At 39.6% G+C, this 19,572-nt stretch overlaps 3 protein-coding genes and 1 pseudogene across 52 annotated transcripts in view; 1 reads left to right on the top strand and 3 right to left on the bottom strand.

Moving 5' to 3' along the window:
- The window catches only part of MYOT (myotilin), a 21,956-nt gene extending 13,109 nt beyond the window's left edge, over positions 1–8,847 (bottom strand). Inside the window, exons 1-2 of one of the 3 annotated variants that reach the window (XM_002744187.6) lie at positions 8,770–8,847; positions 4,902–5,468 (exon numbers count right to left, since the gene is read on the bottom strand). In XM_002744187.6, coding sequence (XP_002744233.1) covers positions 4,902–5,257 — 356 coding nt within the window. In that variant the 5' untranslated portion in view covers positions 5,258–5,468; positions 8,770–8,847. The remainder of the gene's footprint in view (positions 1–4,901; positions 5,469–8,769) is intronic. The other 2 variants (XM_008985376.5, XM_008985385.5) reach the window with 2 other exon arrangements.
- KLHL3 (kelch like family member 3) overlaps positions 1–19,572 on the top strand; it is a 297,123-nt gene that overhangs the window by 14,671 nt on the left and 262,880 nt on the right. The gene's annotated exons all lie outside the window — the stretch shown is intronic.
- Positions 5,944–18,358, bottom strand: LOC108588431 (tachykinin-3 pseudogene; annotated as a pseudogene).
- Positions 18,142–19,572, bottom strand: LOC100399984 (elongation factor 1-gamma). The gene has a single exon (XM_035292141.3). The coding sequence runs from the start codon at positions 19,549–19,551 to the stop codon at positions 18,370–18,372; it is 1,182 nt and encodes a 393-aa protein (XP_035148032.2). The 5' UTR covers positions 19,552–19,572; the 3' UTR covers positions 18,142–18,369.

Here is a 19,572-nt window from a genome sequence, read left to right as displayed (position 1 = left end):
TTGCTTAGGATAATGGCCTCAAGCTGCATCCATGTTGCTGCAAAGGACATGATTTCATTCTTTTTTATAGCTGTGATGACTGAATTTCTTATTTGATTTATGGGTAGATATTGAGTGGTGCTGTGCTAGAACTGGTTCATATGGGGTGATTTTTAGCATCTTTTCCCAGCTTCCTGTGATTTCATGTTATAGTTTGAGATTGGTGGTGGAAATATTTACACCAGGGAAATTGGTAAATACCACAAATAATGGCTCTTTCATCCATTGATTGTTAGACATTTACCAGCACATCGCTGGCGTTTAGTGAATAATCTGTTGCTTTGAATGGAGTCTACTGTTTACACAGCCATTGACTTGCCTAGAATTTCCAATTCCTATTCATTTCATATTCTAGAAAATTCAAGTATGGCACTATGTAATAGCAACTAAAGTAATGACAGTTTCTTCAACATTGCTGAAGTGATTTTTAGAGAAAGAATGGGATGATTTGAGGAAGGAGAAAGAAATATAAACTGGAAAAAAAGCAAATAAATAGTCTTTATTTCAAGTTCTGATCCAAAATTTTTTCTAGGATGTACTTGCCCCTCTCGTATTTCCCTTGTGGATTCTGATAGAGGATAGGGTGGTATTTAGAGAGTCCTATATTTTTTAGATCTGTTAGGTAGCTTACACGTGTCACAGTGCTTGATTCAGTTTTTATCTAGTTTAACCATTTAGAACCCTGCAGGGGCTAATCTTTATTTTTAATTTTTATTTATTTTTTTGAGATGGGGTCTCACTTTGTCACCCAGGCTATAGTGCAGTGGCAGGACTTGGCTCATTGCAACCTCTGCCTCCCAAGTTCAAGCGATTCTCCTGCCTCAGCCTCCTGAGTAGCTGGGATTACAGTCGTCTGCCACCATACCCAGGTAATTTTTGTATTTTTAGTAGAGATGGGGTTTTGCCATGTTAGCCAGGCTGGTCTCAAACTCCTGACCTCTGGTAATCTGCCTGCGTTGGCCTCCCAAAGTGCTGGGATTACAGGTTTGAGCCACCTTGCCTGGCCTTTGGGGGTAATCTTTATTAATCTATTTAATGTGAGGAAACTGGCCATTGCCCTCAATGAGTGTTTTACCATTATCATAATGAATGTTCTACAGCTATCCAGATGAGACAGTCTTGGTCTCTTCTCTGAAATTATTTTTTACAAATATTCTCAAGGATCATTAAAAGGACTTGTGAGCTAAGTGGAAATGTATTTCCTCAAGTAGGGCCAGAGTTTTAATTTTTGCTGGCTTTAGGGACTTGGTTAGTAATCATTAGATTGTAAACATTCTGGAGAAAACAGTATGTCTTATTTCTCGTCATTATATCATTTATATCCATGAACACAAAGCATGGGTATAAGAGATACTATCAGTTGAGTAAATGAGTGATTTTCATTGTATTCAGGATACTCTGTTGAAGGCTAGTGACACACATTTCCTCTCCTGACATTTCAGGTCTTAAGATCTTCATGGTTGTCTGTATTAACCTTTAACTAAAGTCTGATTTGTTTGGTGAATTAAATAGCCAAACAAAATGTTTTTCAAAAAGTGAACTTTTAAAAATATAGAACTTTTTTTTTTTTTTTTAGAGATTGAATTCCTAGATCAAAGTGGCAAAATCTCTTTGGTTTTAGAGATCTCATATTTTTTCAATCATATGAAATTATAATAGCCTAGTGTTCTTTTTATTTTTTGTTTTTGTTTTTGAGACAAAGTCTCATTCTTTTCCCCTAGGCTATAGTGCAATGGCGTGATCTTGGCTCACTGCAACCTTTGCCTCCTGGGTTCAAGCAATTCTCCTACCTCAGCCTCCTGAGTAGCAGGGATTACAGATGTTTGCCACCACACCAGGCTAATTTTTATATTTTTAGTAGAGACCGGGTTTTACTGTGTTGGCCAGGCTGGTCTCGAACTCCTGACCTCAGATGATCCACCTGCCTCGGCCTCCCAGAGTGTTGTGATTACAGGCATGAGCCACCGCACCCAGCCTTTTCTTTCTTCTTTTTTTTTTTTTTTTTTTGAGACGGAGTTTTGTTCTTGTTGCTCAGGCTGGAGTGCAATGGCGAGGTCTCGGCTCACTGCAGCCTCCGCCTCCCGGGTTCAAGCAGTTCTTCTGTCTCAGCCTCCCAAGTAGCTGGGATTACAGGTGCTTGCCACCATGCCTAGCTAATTTTTTTGTATTTTTTTAGTAGAGACAGGGTTTCACCATGTTGGCCAGGCTGGTCTCAAACTCCTGACCTCAGGTGATCTGCCGGCCTTGGCCTCCCAAAGTGCTAGGATTACAGGTGTGAGCCACCTGTTTTTTTTTTTTTTTTTTTTTTTTTTAATGCTAGCTTACCATCTTTGTAAGTCACACATTTGTTAATGCGAATTACATTAAATAATTGTTTTTAGACTTGTCCTATCTGGGAAATTCTTAATATATCTGAAAAATACTGAAGGATTATCAAAATCAATCCTGAGAATCACCGATGTATATGTAACCTCAGTTACTTTGTTCACTGAATACCCTCATTATTACCAGTTTAGTTAGCTTAAGTGTTAGGACTTGATAAATGTTCCTATTTACAAACTAATAGTATGTTTGCACACTGCTTTATAGGTTCTTTCTCTATGATTAATTACCTAATTCCTTAATATTGCTACAGACCAGAAAACTGAAGCACTGGGTAGTAAAGTGCTTGCTGAATTTCATATTGAAAGCTTTTTGGAAGAATAATTGAGTTCCCCTCAATTTTCAGTCTGTAGTTTGATCAACTGGGTAAAATGTTTGCTTAAGAGCTTCCTATTGATGAAAACCTAAATAAAGGTTTCAGACTTCTCTAGGTCAGAATCCAAGGGATCATTTTGGAAGTCAGGGCAAATTGGAGCCCCTCATAACAATGAGGGAGTTGTGCACAAATGTTCAAAGGGCCAGGGCTTTCCACTCTGTACAGCTGGACAAAATGGGTATCAAGTGGCTATGGGAAGATTAAAGATTTATCTGTGGTTGCTGAAAATGGAACAGCTAAAGCTGGATCTTTGATCTCTGGTTTGGGGACCTCCTAGGCTTTATTTCTTATTATAGTTTTGCGTTTCTCTCTCTCTCTCTGTTTCTTTTTTTTTTTGAGTTGGAGTCTTGCTCTGTCTCTCAGGCTGGAGTGCAGTGATGCAATCTTAGCTCACTGCAACCTCTGAATCCCAAGTTCAAGCGATTCTTCTGCCTCTGCCTCCCAAATAGCTAGGATTACAGGTGCCTGCCACTGTGCCCAGCTAATTTTTGTATTTTTTAGAGAGATGGAGTTTCGCCATGTTGGCCTTGGCCAGGCTGTTCTAGAACTCCTGACCTCGGGTGATCCACCCGCCTTGGCCTCCCAAAATGCTGGAATTATAGGTGTGAGCTATTATGCCTGGCCTCTTTCTCTTTTCTTAGGTTTTCAATAACTTTCTTTTATGGGGAGTAATTTGGAATAGAACTGAAAGACTTTACTAAGAAAAACAGAAAAAGTTGTTTTACATTTTAAAATGCTTATGTAGGAAATATGGAAACAATAGAAAGCTAGATAGAAAATGATCATCAGGGTAAATGTAACCAGGAAAAATCTACTATATATCATGAATATTAAGGGAATTTGGGAGGGAAGAGAAAGAAAGGGCTCTCAATTATTGAAAGCATCCTTTTAAAATATTAGGTTAAACCTACGAGAATGCTATTTTTGTAGGTCAAAAACAGTTGATTATCAGCCATTTCAAATGGTTCGACTCAGTATCTGTAGGATTCTAACATGTTTTTGGTTTTCCTGATTTTTAGTTTTTTAAATATTGAAACTTTTTTTTGCAAGCTGAATTGCTATAGTCGGTTCAACTAGGTTTCCAAAGTTGTCACCAAAAATAGAAATTTCTAGAAAAATTAGCCTCTAGAGAAGATTGCGAGAAATTAGTGGAGTTGAGTGAATGTATCAGTAAGCCTGCAACAAAACATATTCCATTGGACAATTATTGAGATGCCTCTGATTCAATTCTCTGAGTGTTCCAGCCAGCCAAGGAACAGGAAATCTGATAGCCTTTAGTTTGCATAAGCACAAGGTATTCAGTTCATGTTTTAAAAAAAGCCTAACCATCATGTCCTTTTTCATATCAGGTTCTCCTAGAACAGTCTTAGGGCAGTAGAAATAGCACATGTTTTCATAAGGCCTCAGTATTAGTCCCTGTATTTAGATCAACCCAACTAATTTGAACAAGGTGTGGTTTTAATTAACAGAAGAAACCTTAAGGTCATAAGCCTTCATCTATTCAGGCTCTCCTTCTGATCATAGTAAGGAAAATGTATACACTCAAAAGTCTGAGTTCCAGATTTTTTTTTATTTGTTAATTTAAAATTTTTTCAGCCAAGTGGATGTTCGGGATTAGAGGGGAAAAGGGAAAGGAAGAAAAACTGAGAAGAAACTTAATAGCCTTTGCTTATGTGATAGGAGGAAATCCTATCTGAAGATGAGCAGACAGGTGTTCATCTCAGCTGAGCCCAGAACCAGAGGAATTAAATTTACAGCATGAGGAGCTTAGCTTAGAACTAAAGGAAAAGTTCATTGTTCTTAGGTATGTGAGGAATTGTTTTTTCAAAGATGGAAAATAATGGGTAAATAATTTTATGGGGTAATAGGTAATTTGGATTCAGCTCAGCCTGGACACTGGAGAATTGTCAGATGATCTCTTATTACCAGTATGCTGGTTCAGCATGTTCTATTAGAACTATGGAATGAGACTGTAAGGTCACATTGCCTTTTTAGATAGTAAAAAATGAACTGCAGCATAATCCTAAAACTCCTAACCCCCACCCCGCTGCAAACTCCTCAGATACAAGTTCACTGTACATGCAATATGTAAAAATTCACTTACTTGGAATCCATCGGGGAAGGGATTTTACTGCTATTGTAATCAGGCTGTGATGGTAATATGGAGCTGAGGAAGCTGGCTGGGGACTGGTTATAGGTGGTTGTAACCCTTTGGCCTGGGTTGGAGCCAGCAGGCTGCTGGGGAGAAGCAGGGAAAGCAGGGGAGGACATGGTGATGTGAGAGCTCACTGTTGAGGAGGCAGAAAATCTTTGTTCTGTACACTGGCGGGGCTGGATGATAATGGAAGACTGTTTGGTCTGGCTAGAGAAGCTGGAGGTTTCTGGTCCAGGAGGCTGCAGTCTGGGGCCACATGGGTTTTGAGACTGGATGAAGTGTTTTGGACGTTCGTAGTTAAACATGCTTAGTTGGTATATGGAAGATGAAGGCACGTTATTACTATAATGATTTGTTCCTGGAAGGGTGGAGCCCTGACTTTGGAGCCACAAGCCTGGAATTATGGAAGGTTGCCAGGAATCAGAAGCAACCTTGGTCTGCTCTTCCTCGTTCAGATCCTGAGAATACTGTGCTCCTGGCTGTGGTAGAGTGAGCTTCTCTTGAAGAATATTGTTCCTTCAAAAGGAGAAAATAATTGTTACAATATTTGCTTAAACAATAATATTGCTTATTTGACATCTTTCAGATCTTATGTGCTTTTTCTTTTCTTTTTCTTTCCTTTCTTTCTTTCTTTTTTTTTTTTGAGACAGTGTCTTGCTTGGTCGCCTAGGCTATAATAGCTCACTGCAGCCCCTCCAACTCCTCGGCACAAGCGATCTTCCCACAGGCAATCTCGGGAAGGACTACAAGTGTAAGCCACCACCATGCCTGGCTAATTTTTCTTTCTTTCTTTTTTTTTTTTGTAAAGATAGGGTCTTACTATGTTGCCTAGGCTGGTCTTAAACTCCTAGCCTCAAGCAGTCCTCCCACCTCAGCCTCCCTTGGTACTGGGGTTATAGGCATGAGCCACTGCACCCAGCTGAGTGGATGTTTTTTTTTTTTCATATGCAAAAATCCTTCTTTGTTGAGGAGTAGAGAGACACATTATGTTTTTAATGTAGGACACTTCAGGAACTCTAGGGGACTCTATAGTCAATGCTCATTGGGATTGGGGATATTCACTATGTAGTTTCCACACCAGGGTCAGGTAGAAAAGATGGGGAAGGAATCAAGCCACAAGAATGTTACAAGAATGGGGAAGAGAAAGTACAATAGGAGCATGTGCACTTGGGGATTGGGTCAGGGAGACAGGTCTTCCTGATGCAGTCCAAGGGTCCAAAAGTGGAGTGCTCATTTTGCACTGGGGTATACTTGAGGGTGCCGAAGCTGGGGACATTCTCTTGATTCCTATCAGTAGGAGAGTCTGGCTGGACGCTCCTCTTGCCCATAAGTCCCACAAATAAGTCCTACATGTTACGTTTCTGGGGAAGTGGTGATCTTCTAGATCTTCTTTTCTAGATCTTCTTCTTCTAGATCTACGTTTCTGATCTTCTAGAATCCAAGATAGCCTGGCTCAGGGCTATGAGCAGTTCCTCCAGAGAGAAGGAGTGGATTTCATAGAGTCTCTGAACCAGCTGGTAGAGATTCATGTCCTTGTGTCGGCCCCCCGAGAGAAGCCACCTCCTTCTTTGACTTATTACAGATGGCCCCAAAGCTCTGAGCTAGGCTGAAGGCCAGGATGGCTGTGAATAGCAGTGTGATCCTGATGGTGCCTGTGGAGCAGCTCTGTGCCTGGGCTGGGTGGTCTGGCAGGATCAGGGAGCTGGCCAGGAGTGCTGCCTGCTCCCCTCACACCTGGTGCTGCCTGTGCTGCTGCTGCAGAGACTAACCGAGTAGAGGGGATCTGGGAAACCTGATTGTTTTTTAACCTTACAACTCATTGCTTCTTTTTCTCTCCTTGATTCCTTTGAACATGTTAATAAACTACATGTTAATTAAGGAGTGACTGTGTGTATGTGTTTGTGTAGAATATATGTTACAGGTGGCATTCCAGAGTCATTTATAAATTTTTCTGTTTTTATTATGTATTTTAAAACAGAATCATAACTTATAATTCTGTTATTTTTAGATTATACTTTCTAGTTACTGATCTTGATGTTCTTTTAATTATTTAGAATTTTACTTTTTATTATTTTTACTTGTTTAGTAGGTATTTTAGACTAATTTTATTTTTGGTCTTTTTTTTTTTTTGCCACACCTTTGGAGATCTCAGACTAATTTTGAAATTGCTTTAGCTCTTTTACTTTTTCTTTTCAAATGGCAAACAGGAAGCATAGAAGTAAATAAGACATGTATGAAACTAGTCTATACCTTACCAAGAAAAGACAGGTACCATTCCCCCTACTTAGCTCTGTAGTGGCCCTCCTGCCTTCCTACTGTAGATCCTTATTTTTTCTTAGATGAACATTTGCCATGAAAGTCAACCTTGAAAGATTATATTTGCCTGATTTTTTTCCATTACTATAGTAAACCTAAGCGGGACTATATATAGGCATTGCATACAAAGATTAGCCCTATAAATTGTAACACTAATCATGTTTTCATTCAAAATATCAGATAAACGAATTCAAAAACATTTGCATATTTTGTTTAATATAGTATAAGCTGATACTGAGATAATGACAAATTGAACTTTTAACTGAAAAATTAACCAAATTATCATCATTGAAACTCAGTCTTATAATTATTTTAGTTACTGTCTTGGATAAAATGTCATTAATGAAACTTTTCCAGACCAAACAGTTTCATCCTAAATAGTAGGATACTTTCAAAAAATAGTATTTCAAGATTACCTATGTAGTTTAGAGTTAAATTAAAGTTAGCAATTTTAGGAAAGAACAGAAATGCAACTAAATAGCCAAGAGAAAGACTCTAGTGAAAAATAATATTTAAAAAGTTAAATATTCCTTAATTTCAAGTTTATGAACACAAATACATTAAACTAGAATGCATTTTAGAAATGAACTACTTTAGGCATTTAAATTGTTGAGGGGAAAACATCCTGAAGGAGGGCCTTAAGTAGATTTAAAAAAAAAAAGTCTATTTCAAGGCAAGTAGTTTTGTGGTTATGGGTTTATTCAGTCTGTTGCAGAATTGAATCCTGAGTTTGAGTCCTACATTTCTTTCTGGGCAGGTACATTATTCAGACTCATTTCAAGTAGCAAGGAATAAATATCTTTTCCAAAAACAGTTGTTTTTTCTTTACATATGTTTTCAGAATGTCAGCTGTCTTGCACATATTGATATTGGCCTACATTGTTAATAGGGATATTTTAAAAGCCCAATTAAAAATTTGTTATTTCAAAAGTTTCATTTTATCCATGTGTCAACAAAATTTTATACAGACATTTACACAGGTAATTCTGTGAGTCTTTTCTTTATGTTTGTAGTTACTGTTCAACAATTTAATTCTATAATAGATTTTGTTATATGACAGTATTTTATTCCAAATAATGTTAAATGAATTTCAAAGATTTTATAAATAAAGTACTATTCAGTCTCCTGTTTTAAAAATCTTAACCTTTTTTTCCTGCCTATCTCTAATATAGCATAAACTTGCACAGAAGACTGATAGGAGATATGTTGAGTTCATAAGACATCACAACAATTACATCAGATCAAGTGTCCCTTTTCAAGGAAAAATGGTGATTTAAAAATAATGACACACAGCTATCTTTCCTTCTACCATTTGTATCATGCCTTTCAGTCTCAATGAAATGAATGAGTCGTTTTCTCTTTAAATCGTTGTGTAATACCGTTATAATGTTGTGGCTTTCAAACTTTTTATCTGAAAATCATCTTTTTATACACTCATCTGATTTGGACAAAAAACAAAAGCAAGACCTAAAAGTGTAGCAGGAATAAAGAAGGGACTTACCCGTAGTTCCAGAGGGTGCCAGCTGGGTTTAACTCACTGTTGAAGGGAAGGAAGAGGCATCTCCTTCCCTCACAGACTAATCTAGTGGCTGTGTGCTTAGTATTATAGCACCACTGACTTTTATCAGCTGCCAAACAGTGACATCTGATGTGCTTGCCTGTCCATCTACCTATGCTGGCATGTCAAAGTAAGAGTCCACAATCTAAACAATATCTCAGATGTCTTAGTGATATTTAAGGAGTGGGATTACATGAGCTTCTCTTGCAAGCCTCTTTATTTTAGACGTGAATTTTGACTATGAACTTTAGCAAGCTCATGTGAGGGAAGGGCAGTGAATAGGGAAATGGGAAAAATAGAAAAAAAGAAACTCTCTTATTTCTTTATTACGGTGGGGACTTTGAATTTTCCCGATTTAAGAGACAGGACTAAAGGGAAAATAGTATTTCACGAGTGGAGTTCTTCTATCTATTATACTAAGACTTCTTCAACAATAAGACCAGTGATAGATGGGCTCCAGATTGATTTGTGTTGCATAATTCTTCATCTGAAGTCTTTTTTTTTACTTTTTCCTAATGAGAGTGGGATTCAATAATAGATTTGCAGTCTCTTAGTACTAGCAATTTGTTCCGAGGTGGAGTGCAGTATGGGCAAAGCAGGAGACCAGGGTCATGATGACATGTTACTGGGAAGGTATGGAGGTAGAAGAACATGAGTGTGTTTCTTTAGCAAGTTTTCTGTATCTGTATGGCATATGCCCCTTTTGCCTAGTACTTTTGTTTTAAAAGAGTTTTGAAACAACCAAGCAAATAAGCAATCTATATAATTAGAGCTGTCAATGCATGTTCATCTCCCTTTACTCCTAACAGTTACATAGTTTCCTTTTACTTTTTATCATGGAGAGCATAATGGTATTTAGGTTTCCATTTATGTGCAGGGAAGTAATTAATTGCAGAAGAAAATGTCGAATCAACAAATGTTGCGAAGTAGGGTAGGTGGCATGAGGATCAGGCCAATGGAATAGAATTATCTCCATGGAGTGGCTTCAATTCCTCTCCTTCATGGGTAGATACCCCAATCTTGATTTAATCTACATGTACATTTAGGGTCCAGCAAATAGATATTTGAGCACATATGAGCCATATAAGATTCTTTATAGCTGACTACAGCTGACCATGTAGGTGTACCTTTCTTTGGTGTTCAAAGAAAGTTTGATAATTTCTGCCTGGGCGCGTAGCCCTTAGTAGAAAACACATGCTAGACTTGGTGAGTAGGTGGTTGCCTACAAAGTCTTATTTCAGTAGTCTCCCAAAATATTCCTCAACATCTGTTCACTGATATTTCAAATTCCATTAATAGAGACAAAGGCTTTCAATATAAATTAGAGAGACTTAAAAAACAAATGCAAGAGATAGAATAAAAATAATAATAGCCAGTATACAGCATTTATTATGAGTAAGACACTTCTCCAAGCATTTTATTTTATTATTAGTTTTTTTTTTTTTTTGAGACAGAGTTTTGCTCTTGTTACCCAGGCTGGAGTGCAATGGCGCGATCTGGGCTCACCGCAACCTCCGCCTCCTGGGTTCATGCAATTGTCCTGCCTCAGCCTCCCGAGTAGCTGGGATTACAGGCATGTGCCACCATGCCCAGCTAATTTTTAAAATATTTTTAGTAGAGACGGGGTTTCGCCATGTTGACCAGGATGGTCTCGATCTCTTGACCTCGTGATCCACCCGCCTCGGCCTCCCAAAGTGCTGGGATTACAGGCTTGAGCCACCGCGCCCGGCCAGTTTATTTTATTTTATTTTTTTTAAGAGACAGAGTCTTACTCTGTCACCAGGCTGGAGTGCAGTAGTATGATCATAACTCACTGAAGCCTCAAACTCCTGGGCTCAAGAGATCCGTCCTCTGTAGCCTTTCAAGTAGCTAGGGCTACAGGCATGCACCACCATACCCAGCTAATTTAAAAATTTTTTTCGTAGAGACAGAATTTCAGTATGTTGTCCAGGCTAGTCTCAAACTCCTGGCCTCAAGCAATCCTCCTACATTGGCTTCTCAAAGCCCTGGAATTATAGGCATAAACCATATGCCCAGCCTATTCTAAACATTTTAAATGAGGTGTATGTGACGGACATTTGGTTCTGCTGGAGAACAGGGTTTGATTAGGACAAGGAAAAGGAAATAATAGATTTGAGGTCTCTTAGTACTAAAAGTTTGAGGTATACCTCACCAGCCAAGTAAGTTAGACATCCAGGATAACTAAATTCCTGATTTTGCCTACAGCAGGTTCTAAACGTACTACACTTGAGGAAGAATTTAGTTCCCCTTACTCTTTGTCTTTTAAGCTTTGCCTCTTCCCTAAGTCTTTGTAAGATATAACCCAGGTACAGTGTGATACCGGCTTTTATGGTACATCAAGGCTAAAGTTTTTTGCTATAATAGGGGACAAAGGGATGAAAAAGGAAAGGTAAGTAGGTTCTCATCTCAGTAGTCAGGGCTCTGTCTATATTTAATAATCTGTAATTTTTTTTTTAAGGAAAGGGGAGGGGAGGGAAAGGGAAGGGAGTGGAGAGGAGAGGAGGGGAGGAGGAGGAGGAGAGGGAAGTGGAAAGGGAAGGAAAAAAAGAAAAGAGAATTATGGGGAGAAGGAAAAGATAAATTAACAGGAAACTAGTGGGAAATTGCATTTATATTCATGGCCTCTAGGAAGTTCCTAAAGTCCTTGGGAAGTAAGCATTGTTACTTCCATTTTGAAGAGGAAGAAACTGGTTTTTCAGTAATTTTTTCAGTCAAAGCTGTCCTCCAAAGCCCCAGACCAACCAGTCATAGTAGCCCCCAGGGGAAAAGAGGAGGGTCAAATGAACAGCAATGTCTCTTTCCAGAGCTCCCTTCTTTTTTTTTTTTTTTTTTAAAGAAAAAAAAAGACAAAATGAAAGGGGGAGAGAGAACAGGAATCTTGCTCTATTGCCCAGGCTGGAATGCAGTCTAAAAATAGATATTAAAAACCTCTTTTATGCCGATAATTGTACTTATCAGCGGAAACAGGAAGGAATAAGGGAAGAAAATAACAAACAGCCAACGAATATTTCATTTAAGTCTGTGAAATGCTATGGAAATGCTGAAGAATGATTTACTTCCAATTATGTGGTCACTTTCAAAATAGGTGTAATGTGATACTGAGAAAGATGTATGTTCTGTGGACCTGGGGTGAAGCTTGTTGCAGGTCTGAGATCAAATCATAAATGTCCCTGTTAATTTTCTATCTCGTTGATTTGTCGAATATTAACAATGTGGTGTCAAAGTCTCCCACTATTATTGTGTGGGAGTCCAAGTCTCTTTATAAGTCATTGAGAACTTGTTTTATATATCTGGGTGTTCCTATATTGGGTGCATATATATTTATGATCGTTGACTCCTATTGTTGTATTGATCCTTTTACCATTATATAATGTCCTTCTTTGTTTCTTTTAGTCTTTGTTACTATTAAAGTCTATTTTGTCAGAGATGAAAGTTACAACTCCTGTTTTTTTTTTTTTTTTCTCTCCATTTGATTGGTAAGTCTTCCACCAAAGCTTTGAGTCTTGGTGTGTCCTTGCTTATGAGACGGATCTGGATACAGTGTACCAATGGGTTTTGACTTTTTATTCAATTTGCCTGTCTGTGTCTTTGATTGGGACATTTAATCCATTTAAATTTAGGATTAATATTGATATTTGTTAGTTTAATATTGTCGTTTAATGCTAGCTGGCTATTTTACCCATTAGTTGATATAGATTCTTCATTATGGAGATACTCTTTGCCTTTTGGTAAGTTTTTGGGATGACTGATACTGGTTGTTCCGTTCTGTGTATAGCACTTCTTTCAGAAGCTCTTGTAAAGCAGGCCTGGTGGAGGCCTGTGCTTTCACTAGGAAATCTGAGTGCTTTCTTGTTTGTGAAAAATTTTATTTTTCCTTCATTTATAAAGCTCAGTTTGGCTGGATGTGAGATTCTGGGTTGAAAATTCTTTTCTTTGAGGATATTGAATATTGACCCCACTCTCTTCTAGTTTGTAGGGTTTCTGCTGAGAGATCTGCTGTGAGTCTGATAGGCTTCCCTTTATGGGTAACCTGACCCTTCTCTCTAGCTGCCCTTAGAGTTTTCTCCTTTATTTCAACCCTGGTGAATCTAACAATGATGTGTCTTGGAGTTGCTCTGCTTGAGGAATATCTTTGTGGGGTTCTCTGTATTACCTGGAGTTGAATATTGTACACCTATAAATTATTATTGTGTACAATAAATTAGGTCTTTTCACACAGTCCCATATTTCTTGGAGACTTAGCTCATTCCTTTTTACTTTTTCTTCTCCATCTTGTCTTCTTGTTTCATTTCATTATGTTGGTCTTCAACCTCTGATATCCTTTCTTGATCAATTCGACTGTTAAAACCTGTGCATACTTCGCAGAGTTCTCCAATTGTATTTTTCAGTTCCATTAATTCACTTATATTCCTCTCTAAATTGTCTGTTCTCATTAGGATTTCATCAAACCTTTTTTCAAAGTTCTTAGTTTCTTTGCATTGGGTTAGAACATGTTCTTTTAACTCACAGAAGTTTCTTATCATCCACCTTCTGAAGCCTACTTCTGTTAATGGTACTCACTCGTTCTCCATCAGACCTTCTTCTGTTGCTGTTGAGGAACTGTGATCCCCTGTAGAGGGAGAGGGAGAGGTGCTCTGATTTTGGGTATTCTCAGCCTTTTTAGGCTGGTTTCTTCCCATCATTATAAATTTATCCATCTGTCATCTTTGTAATTACCAACTTTCTAATTAGGTCTCTGAGGGGATGTCCAACTTGTTGATTCCCAGCGCCGGAATCTGAGCAACCCACTGGACCAGCTAAAACAGCTGCATTAAGATTGATGGTGCTTTTCTGCCCGGGAATCTCTGGTCTGGCTTCCTTCTTGAGTCCATCCTTCAATCAGCTGAATAGGCGACTCTGCCTTCCCGGAGCGCCAAATGTCGACCAAAAGGGGACCCAGTCCTGTTTACTCTGCACCAAGAACTGCTGTGCCGGCCACAAGAGTCGTGCTGGTGACCTGTGGGGCTCCTCCACTGGGAATCTCCTGGTCTGTGAGCAACAAAAATTTGTCTGAAAGTGTGGCGTCCTCTCGTCCTCTGTGCTTTGACTAGGAGCTACAATCCCGAGCTGCTAGTGATCAGCCATCTTGGATCTCTCTCCCTGTAAATTTGTTTTTTTTCCTGCCTTTTAATGTTTGATTTGCTTTTTTGAATGGTGGCTTGTTTCCTCACAAATATGGCTATTTGAGTGGTTTAGTTGCCTATTTGAGAAAAATCATAGAATCTTAAGACTGGAAGAATTATTCAATGCCAGATGGTGAACTTTTATTCTAACCTGCTCATAAAGACAACATTTTCTGTTTCTTTTTCTAAAGTATCAGTAAGAGCCTTCTGTAAATTATTCAAATGCCCTACAAAATATAGTAACTTCCTACTATCTCACTGAAACCTTTCCTATAACATGTTAAGGGAATTCCCTGTCTATTATCAGTTTCAGAAACAGGGTAGCTATTTAACTGTCACTCATTCCTCCCTCTTCATATATAGGTTTTGTCTTCATTCAAAAATATAAGGGATATATGATATTGTAAAAATGGTGCTGTGAGCTTATTCTGAAGTCAGAGGTCAGATGTGTGTGATGAAACTCATTTATGCTATATCAAATGAAAATGTCACATTGAGGATGGAAGAGCTTAAGAGTGAAGAAAGTTTTATTTTAGTTTACGTATATATAATTTACCATGGTTATTGAAGTTCTGCATAGACATATAATGAAAGGGAATCCCATTGTAGCATTTGTAATTTGAACTATCCAGTCTAGCATTTGACTGTATCTTATATTATTCTCAAGCAAAAAAAAAAAACAAACTCCGCTAGGTTTGGAGTTAAAGAATACAAATGATAACATTAATTTGGCTAATGCTCTACAACTTTCTAGACATATTCACCTTTTGTTATCTGTTTTTAGAGATCTGAGTGTGAGAGCCAACTCTGCCACATACTTGCTGTATAGCCTTAAACAAATTGCTTAAGCACTGAACTTTAATAACTAATTGAAAAATGAGGCTAGGCATGGTGGAGTATTTCTGTAGTCTCAGCTAGTTGGGAGGCTGAGTTGGGAAAATTGCTTGAGCCCAGGAGTTCAAGGCTGCAGTGAACCATGATCACACCACTGCATTCCAGCCTGGGAGACACAGCAAGACCTAGGACCTGGACTCGCCCACACAAAAACGTACCAGGTTTATCAACCTAAATCAGATGATTCCTGAGAGACTCAAATGAAATGGGAAGTCAAGTAATCATGTAATGGACATTCTGTGGGCTTATCTCCTTAACTGTTTACTACTTATTTATCTTGCCGAACACAGTGTGGCTCATAGACACTCAATAAAAACTTGTTAACCTTTATGGAATATTTACCCAATAGTTTTCTCCACAGATGATTTTACTAATGAAGATGGTAATCACTTATGAAAGATACTCACTTACAAGTTCAGGGTCTTTTAAAGTTTTATTCGCTTATTTTTATTTTTGAGATGGGATCTTGGCTCACTGCAACCTCCACCTCCTGGGTTCAAGTGATTTTCCTCCCTCAGTCTCCTGAGTAGCTGGGATTATAGGTGCCTGTCACCTCACCCAGGTAATTTTTTTTTTTTAAGTTTTAGCAGAGATGGGATTTTGCCATGTTGGCCAGGCTGCTCTCGAACGCCTGACCTCAAGTGATCTGCCCACCTCGGCCTCCCAAAGTGCTGGGATTACAGGCCACTGTGCCCAGCCTGTAGTTTATTTTTTAAACAATATTTTGACTTGAGGTTTGTTTTAGGGGGTAGGGAAGTGGCAAATGGTGATGGATTGTATTGTTTTAAACATAACCTGGTGGGCAAATTCACTTAACTGAATTATCTTAACATTTCTACATTTGCTTTCCAAACACAAGGTCAGTTCTGTTTTTATTTTAAGGTCTGTTTTTCTTCATGAATAAAGAGGAAACCTGCATCACAAAAGTTTTACATTTTTATAGTGAGATAGGAGACTGAATTCTATTTTGGGAAGAGATTCCACTTCTTCAAAATCTTGTGTTATTTTAGCATTGATTTTTTTCTTTTTGGTATTTTTTTTTTTTGGAGACAGAGTCTCGCTCTGTCACTCAGGCTGGAGTGCAATGGCATGATCTTGGCTCACTGCAACCTCCACCTTCTGGTTCAAGCAGTTCTGGTGCCTCAGCCTCTTGAGTAGCTGGGACTACAGGTGTGCATCCCCATGCCCAACTAATTTTTTTTTTGTATTTTTAGTAGAGATGGGTTTTTGCCATCTTGGACAGGCTGGTCTCAAACTCCTGACCTCAAGTAATCCACCTGCCTCAGCCTCCCAAAGTTTTAAGATTACAGGCGTGAGCCACCATACCGGCCTGATTTTTTTTTTTTCTAATAAGTCTATGTAGAAAACCCTTAAATGTGAATCTAAGCACAGGGCTTAATATTTCAGCCATAGTGAAATGCATGCTGAAAGGCAAGGGAGGACCAACACAGTTAAAGTGACTCATGTCAGAATGCAAAATCCCTGAGGATGGAGCTTTGCCATTATCTATCTACAGAACCAGGAATGTTTGTTGAATGAATGCATGTTGGGTCTGTCTCCCCTTACTACTATGCTTGCAGCTCAAAGGTATTTCCATTGATAGTACAGAAGTCCTTCTTTGGAACCTGGATGTCATATTTATTATAACTGGCTGGTTCAGGAGTAATTGGCCTAAAGTTTATAGGGGTATTGTCTGGATTTGTATCCTTTGTTTAGCTTTCAGTGCTTCAGGGAGAGGCCAGTTTTGGAGAAAATTTGCTCTTGGATAACTTGGGAGGACGCTCTGATTTCTCTACTACTTTTCTTTCTGAAAAATATTCTTAATCACGAGTTCAGATGGAAACAAAGACTCTTCCTTTTGGCTCAGGGCTGAATTGTAGCAAGAAGATTTTGAAGAGTTATTACCTGGGGAAAAGAAGAGTTTTGCTGTGGAAGTTGTGGTGCCAGCCTCATTTACTGCAATGCACTTGAACTCCCCAGAGTCTTGAGGAAATACTTCTGTGATAATCAAGGTGCAGACTTCCTCTGGAAAGGGAAGAAATTCAACTTGATTATCATATTTGGACGCCCCAAGTTAACAAACTTATAGTGTGGGAGGATGTTGGGGAGCATAGGTACTAGGAATAAATAGGTTACCCCTGAGATTTAAAAAAAAATCCGTCTGATTAGGTATTTTCTCTTCTCAGTGGGCTCATAAAGATAAATCTTAAAAATACAACTCCATTGGCAGGTGTGGTGGCTCACACCTGTAATCCCAGCACTTTGGGAGGCTGAGGTGGGGCAGATCATGAGGTCAGGAGTTCAAGACCACCCTGGCCAACATAGTGAAACCCCATCTCTACTGAAAGTACAAAAATTAGTTGGGCCTGGTGGCACACACATGCCTATAGTCCCAGCTACTCAAGAGGCTGAGGCAGGAGAATCACTTGAACCTGGGAGGCGGAGATTGTGGTGAGCCGGGATTGCATCACTGCACTCTGGCCTGGCAACAGAGCAAGACTCTGCCTCAAAAAAAAACCAAAAACCAAAAAACATTAATTGATTGTATATTTCAATATAGCTAAAAGAGAATAATTTTAATGTTCCTAGTGTAAAGAAAAGTAATTAAGGTGATGCATATCTCATTTACCCTGATTTAATTATATGAATGTATCAAATTATCGCATATATCTTGAAAATATGTACATCTAATATATATCAATAAAATAAAATAAAATAAAAAAACTAAAACAATCCCAGCATGGTTCTTCTCAACTGCCTCTTAGGCATGTCTGTTTTCTCTGCTAGACTATGAGATCCTTGAAAGCAGGGATTACATTTTATTCCTTGATTTCTAGATTTCTGTAGCTTTAGTCCTAGATAAAGATATTCTGAACTGAACTAGAAATTATCAGTACCATCATGCTTAGACCTAATGTTAACACAGTGATGTCCACAGAGTGATGGGCACCATGCCTACTCCTTGGACAGTCAGCAGTTTGGTTGTTTGATGTCAGGACACCTCCTTACTGCTTCTGTGTAAAGTTATGGAGTCACAAATCCTAAACTAAGTGGGATTAGAGAGAGAATGTATATTCTTTTAGAGCAAGGATCTGGTCACTCTAGTTCATTGCTGTCTCCTTAATACCAAGAACAGAGACTAACCATAGTCTGTACTCAGTAAACATATGTTGAATGAATAAATATATGAATAAATACACGGATATATCCCAGTTATCTTGTTTCTTCTGTTGTGTCATTTCTTTTTTTTTTTTTTTTCAATGTTCAGTTTCCTTTAATGACCCCCATCTCCCTGAAGGAAAGGTGCAGGCAGCAAGGCGATGGCAAGAGATGTTCACTTGAAGATCTTGCCCTGATTGAAGGCTTTGCCCACATGCTGGAAGGCCCCCTCCCAGGAGAAGTACTCTCGAACCAGCGTCTGGGCCTCCTCGCTGCCAGGATCCAGTTTCCGCCATGTGTATGACTCCTAGTCCACCTGCCAATCTGGACTCAGCGGAAAGGCAAGCTCCTGGCCTCGGAAGACCCAGACTCCAGAAATTGAGCTACTATTGTTGGTTCCAAAGAGGATGACACTGGCGAAGGCATTCTTCCTCAGCTTGTCCAGTCGCTGGAACATTCCAGTGATGAGATTGCAGCTCATGAAGGTCTGAGTGAGTTCTTCAGGGAAGCGATACTCTGAGTACCACAGGGACCAGCCGTCCTTATCAAAGTGCTCCCAGAAATATGGCAGTGCCACAGACAGAGTGTCCTCATTGGAGTACTTGCGCTTAAATTCATCTAACACAAAGGTACTTTTGGGCAGGTGAGCAAAGGGGTCTTTGGCCTTGGGCTCAGCAGCCAGCGCCTGCTCACATTCATCCATCTCCTCCTCAGGAGCAGGGGCAGCTGCCTTTTTTTCCTCCTTCCGCTCAGCCTGGGGTTTCTGCTTCTCTTCTCGTGACCCCTTCTCTTTCCGTGGTGTGTCCCTTTTAGGTTGGCTCTCTGCAAACTTTTTAGCATCAAACTGGGCCATCTTCTCACACAGTTTCACTTCCCCCAAGACAGCCCGGAATTGGGGCTTGTTAATGCAGGTGAGGAACCAGCAGTTGGTATTGGGAAAGGCCTGGCGGAAAGAAGGCTCTAGGACCTGTTTATAAAGCCACAACAAAGTGCAGACAACTGTGATGTCAGCCAGTGTCACTCGTTCGCCCACCAGAAAAGTCCTCGTCTTCAAGTGAGCATCCAGCAGCCCCAGAATTCGCCTCACTTCCTCCTTCGCATTCTCAGTGGCCTGTTTGTTGTGGTGCATGATGCCCAAGGTGGGGAACACCCAGGTACTGGCTGGAGGTACTATGTCGCTATCGGCAAAGCTCACCCACTGCACCACCTGGGCGGCTGCCTCTGGAGTACTTCCCTGCAGCTCCTCATTGCTCACATAGTAGGCAATGGCATTGCTCTCAAACACACAGAATCCGTCGTCACCCTCAAATGCTGGAACCTTGCCGGCAGGAAATTTGCGGAGAAATTCAGGGGTGCGGTTGGTTTGGCCAAAGTGGAAGTGGGGTGGTGCGGAGAGCACGCGGACCTGAGCCCCGCTGTATTGAGCAGCGATGAGGGCCTTGAAGGCCCTCCAGTTTTCAGGATACATGTACAGGGTCCCAGCCGCCATGGTGATTCCGCAAAGAAAGGG

Source organism: Callithrix jacchus, chromosome 2, assembly GCF_049354715.1.
Source record: "Callithrix jacchus isolate 240 chromosome 2, calJac240_pri, whole genome shotgun sequence".
NCBI classification, from domain to species: domain Eukaryota; kingdom Metazoa; phylum Chordata; class Mammalia; order Primates; family Cebidae; genus Callithrix; species Callithrix jacchus.
Note: the sequence above shows the minus strand (reverse complement) of the source record. Positions and strands in the feature narration are given on the sequence as shown.

What these genes read in the sequence shown, in the direction of transcription:
- LOC100399984 (XM_035292141.3), bottom strand. Translation starts at nt 19,551, where the DNA reads ATGGCGGCTGGGACCCTGTACATGTATCCTGAAAACTGGAGGGCCTTC.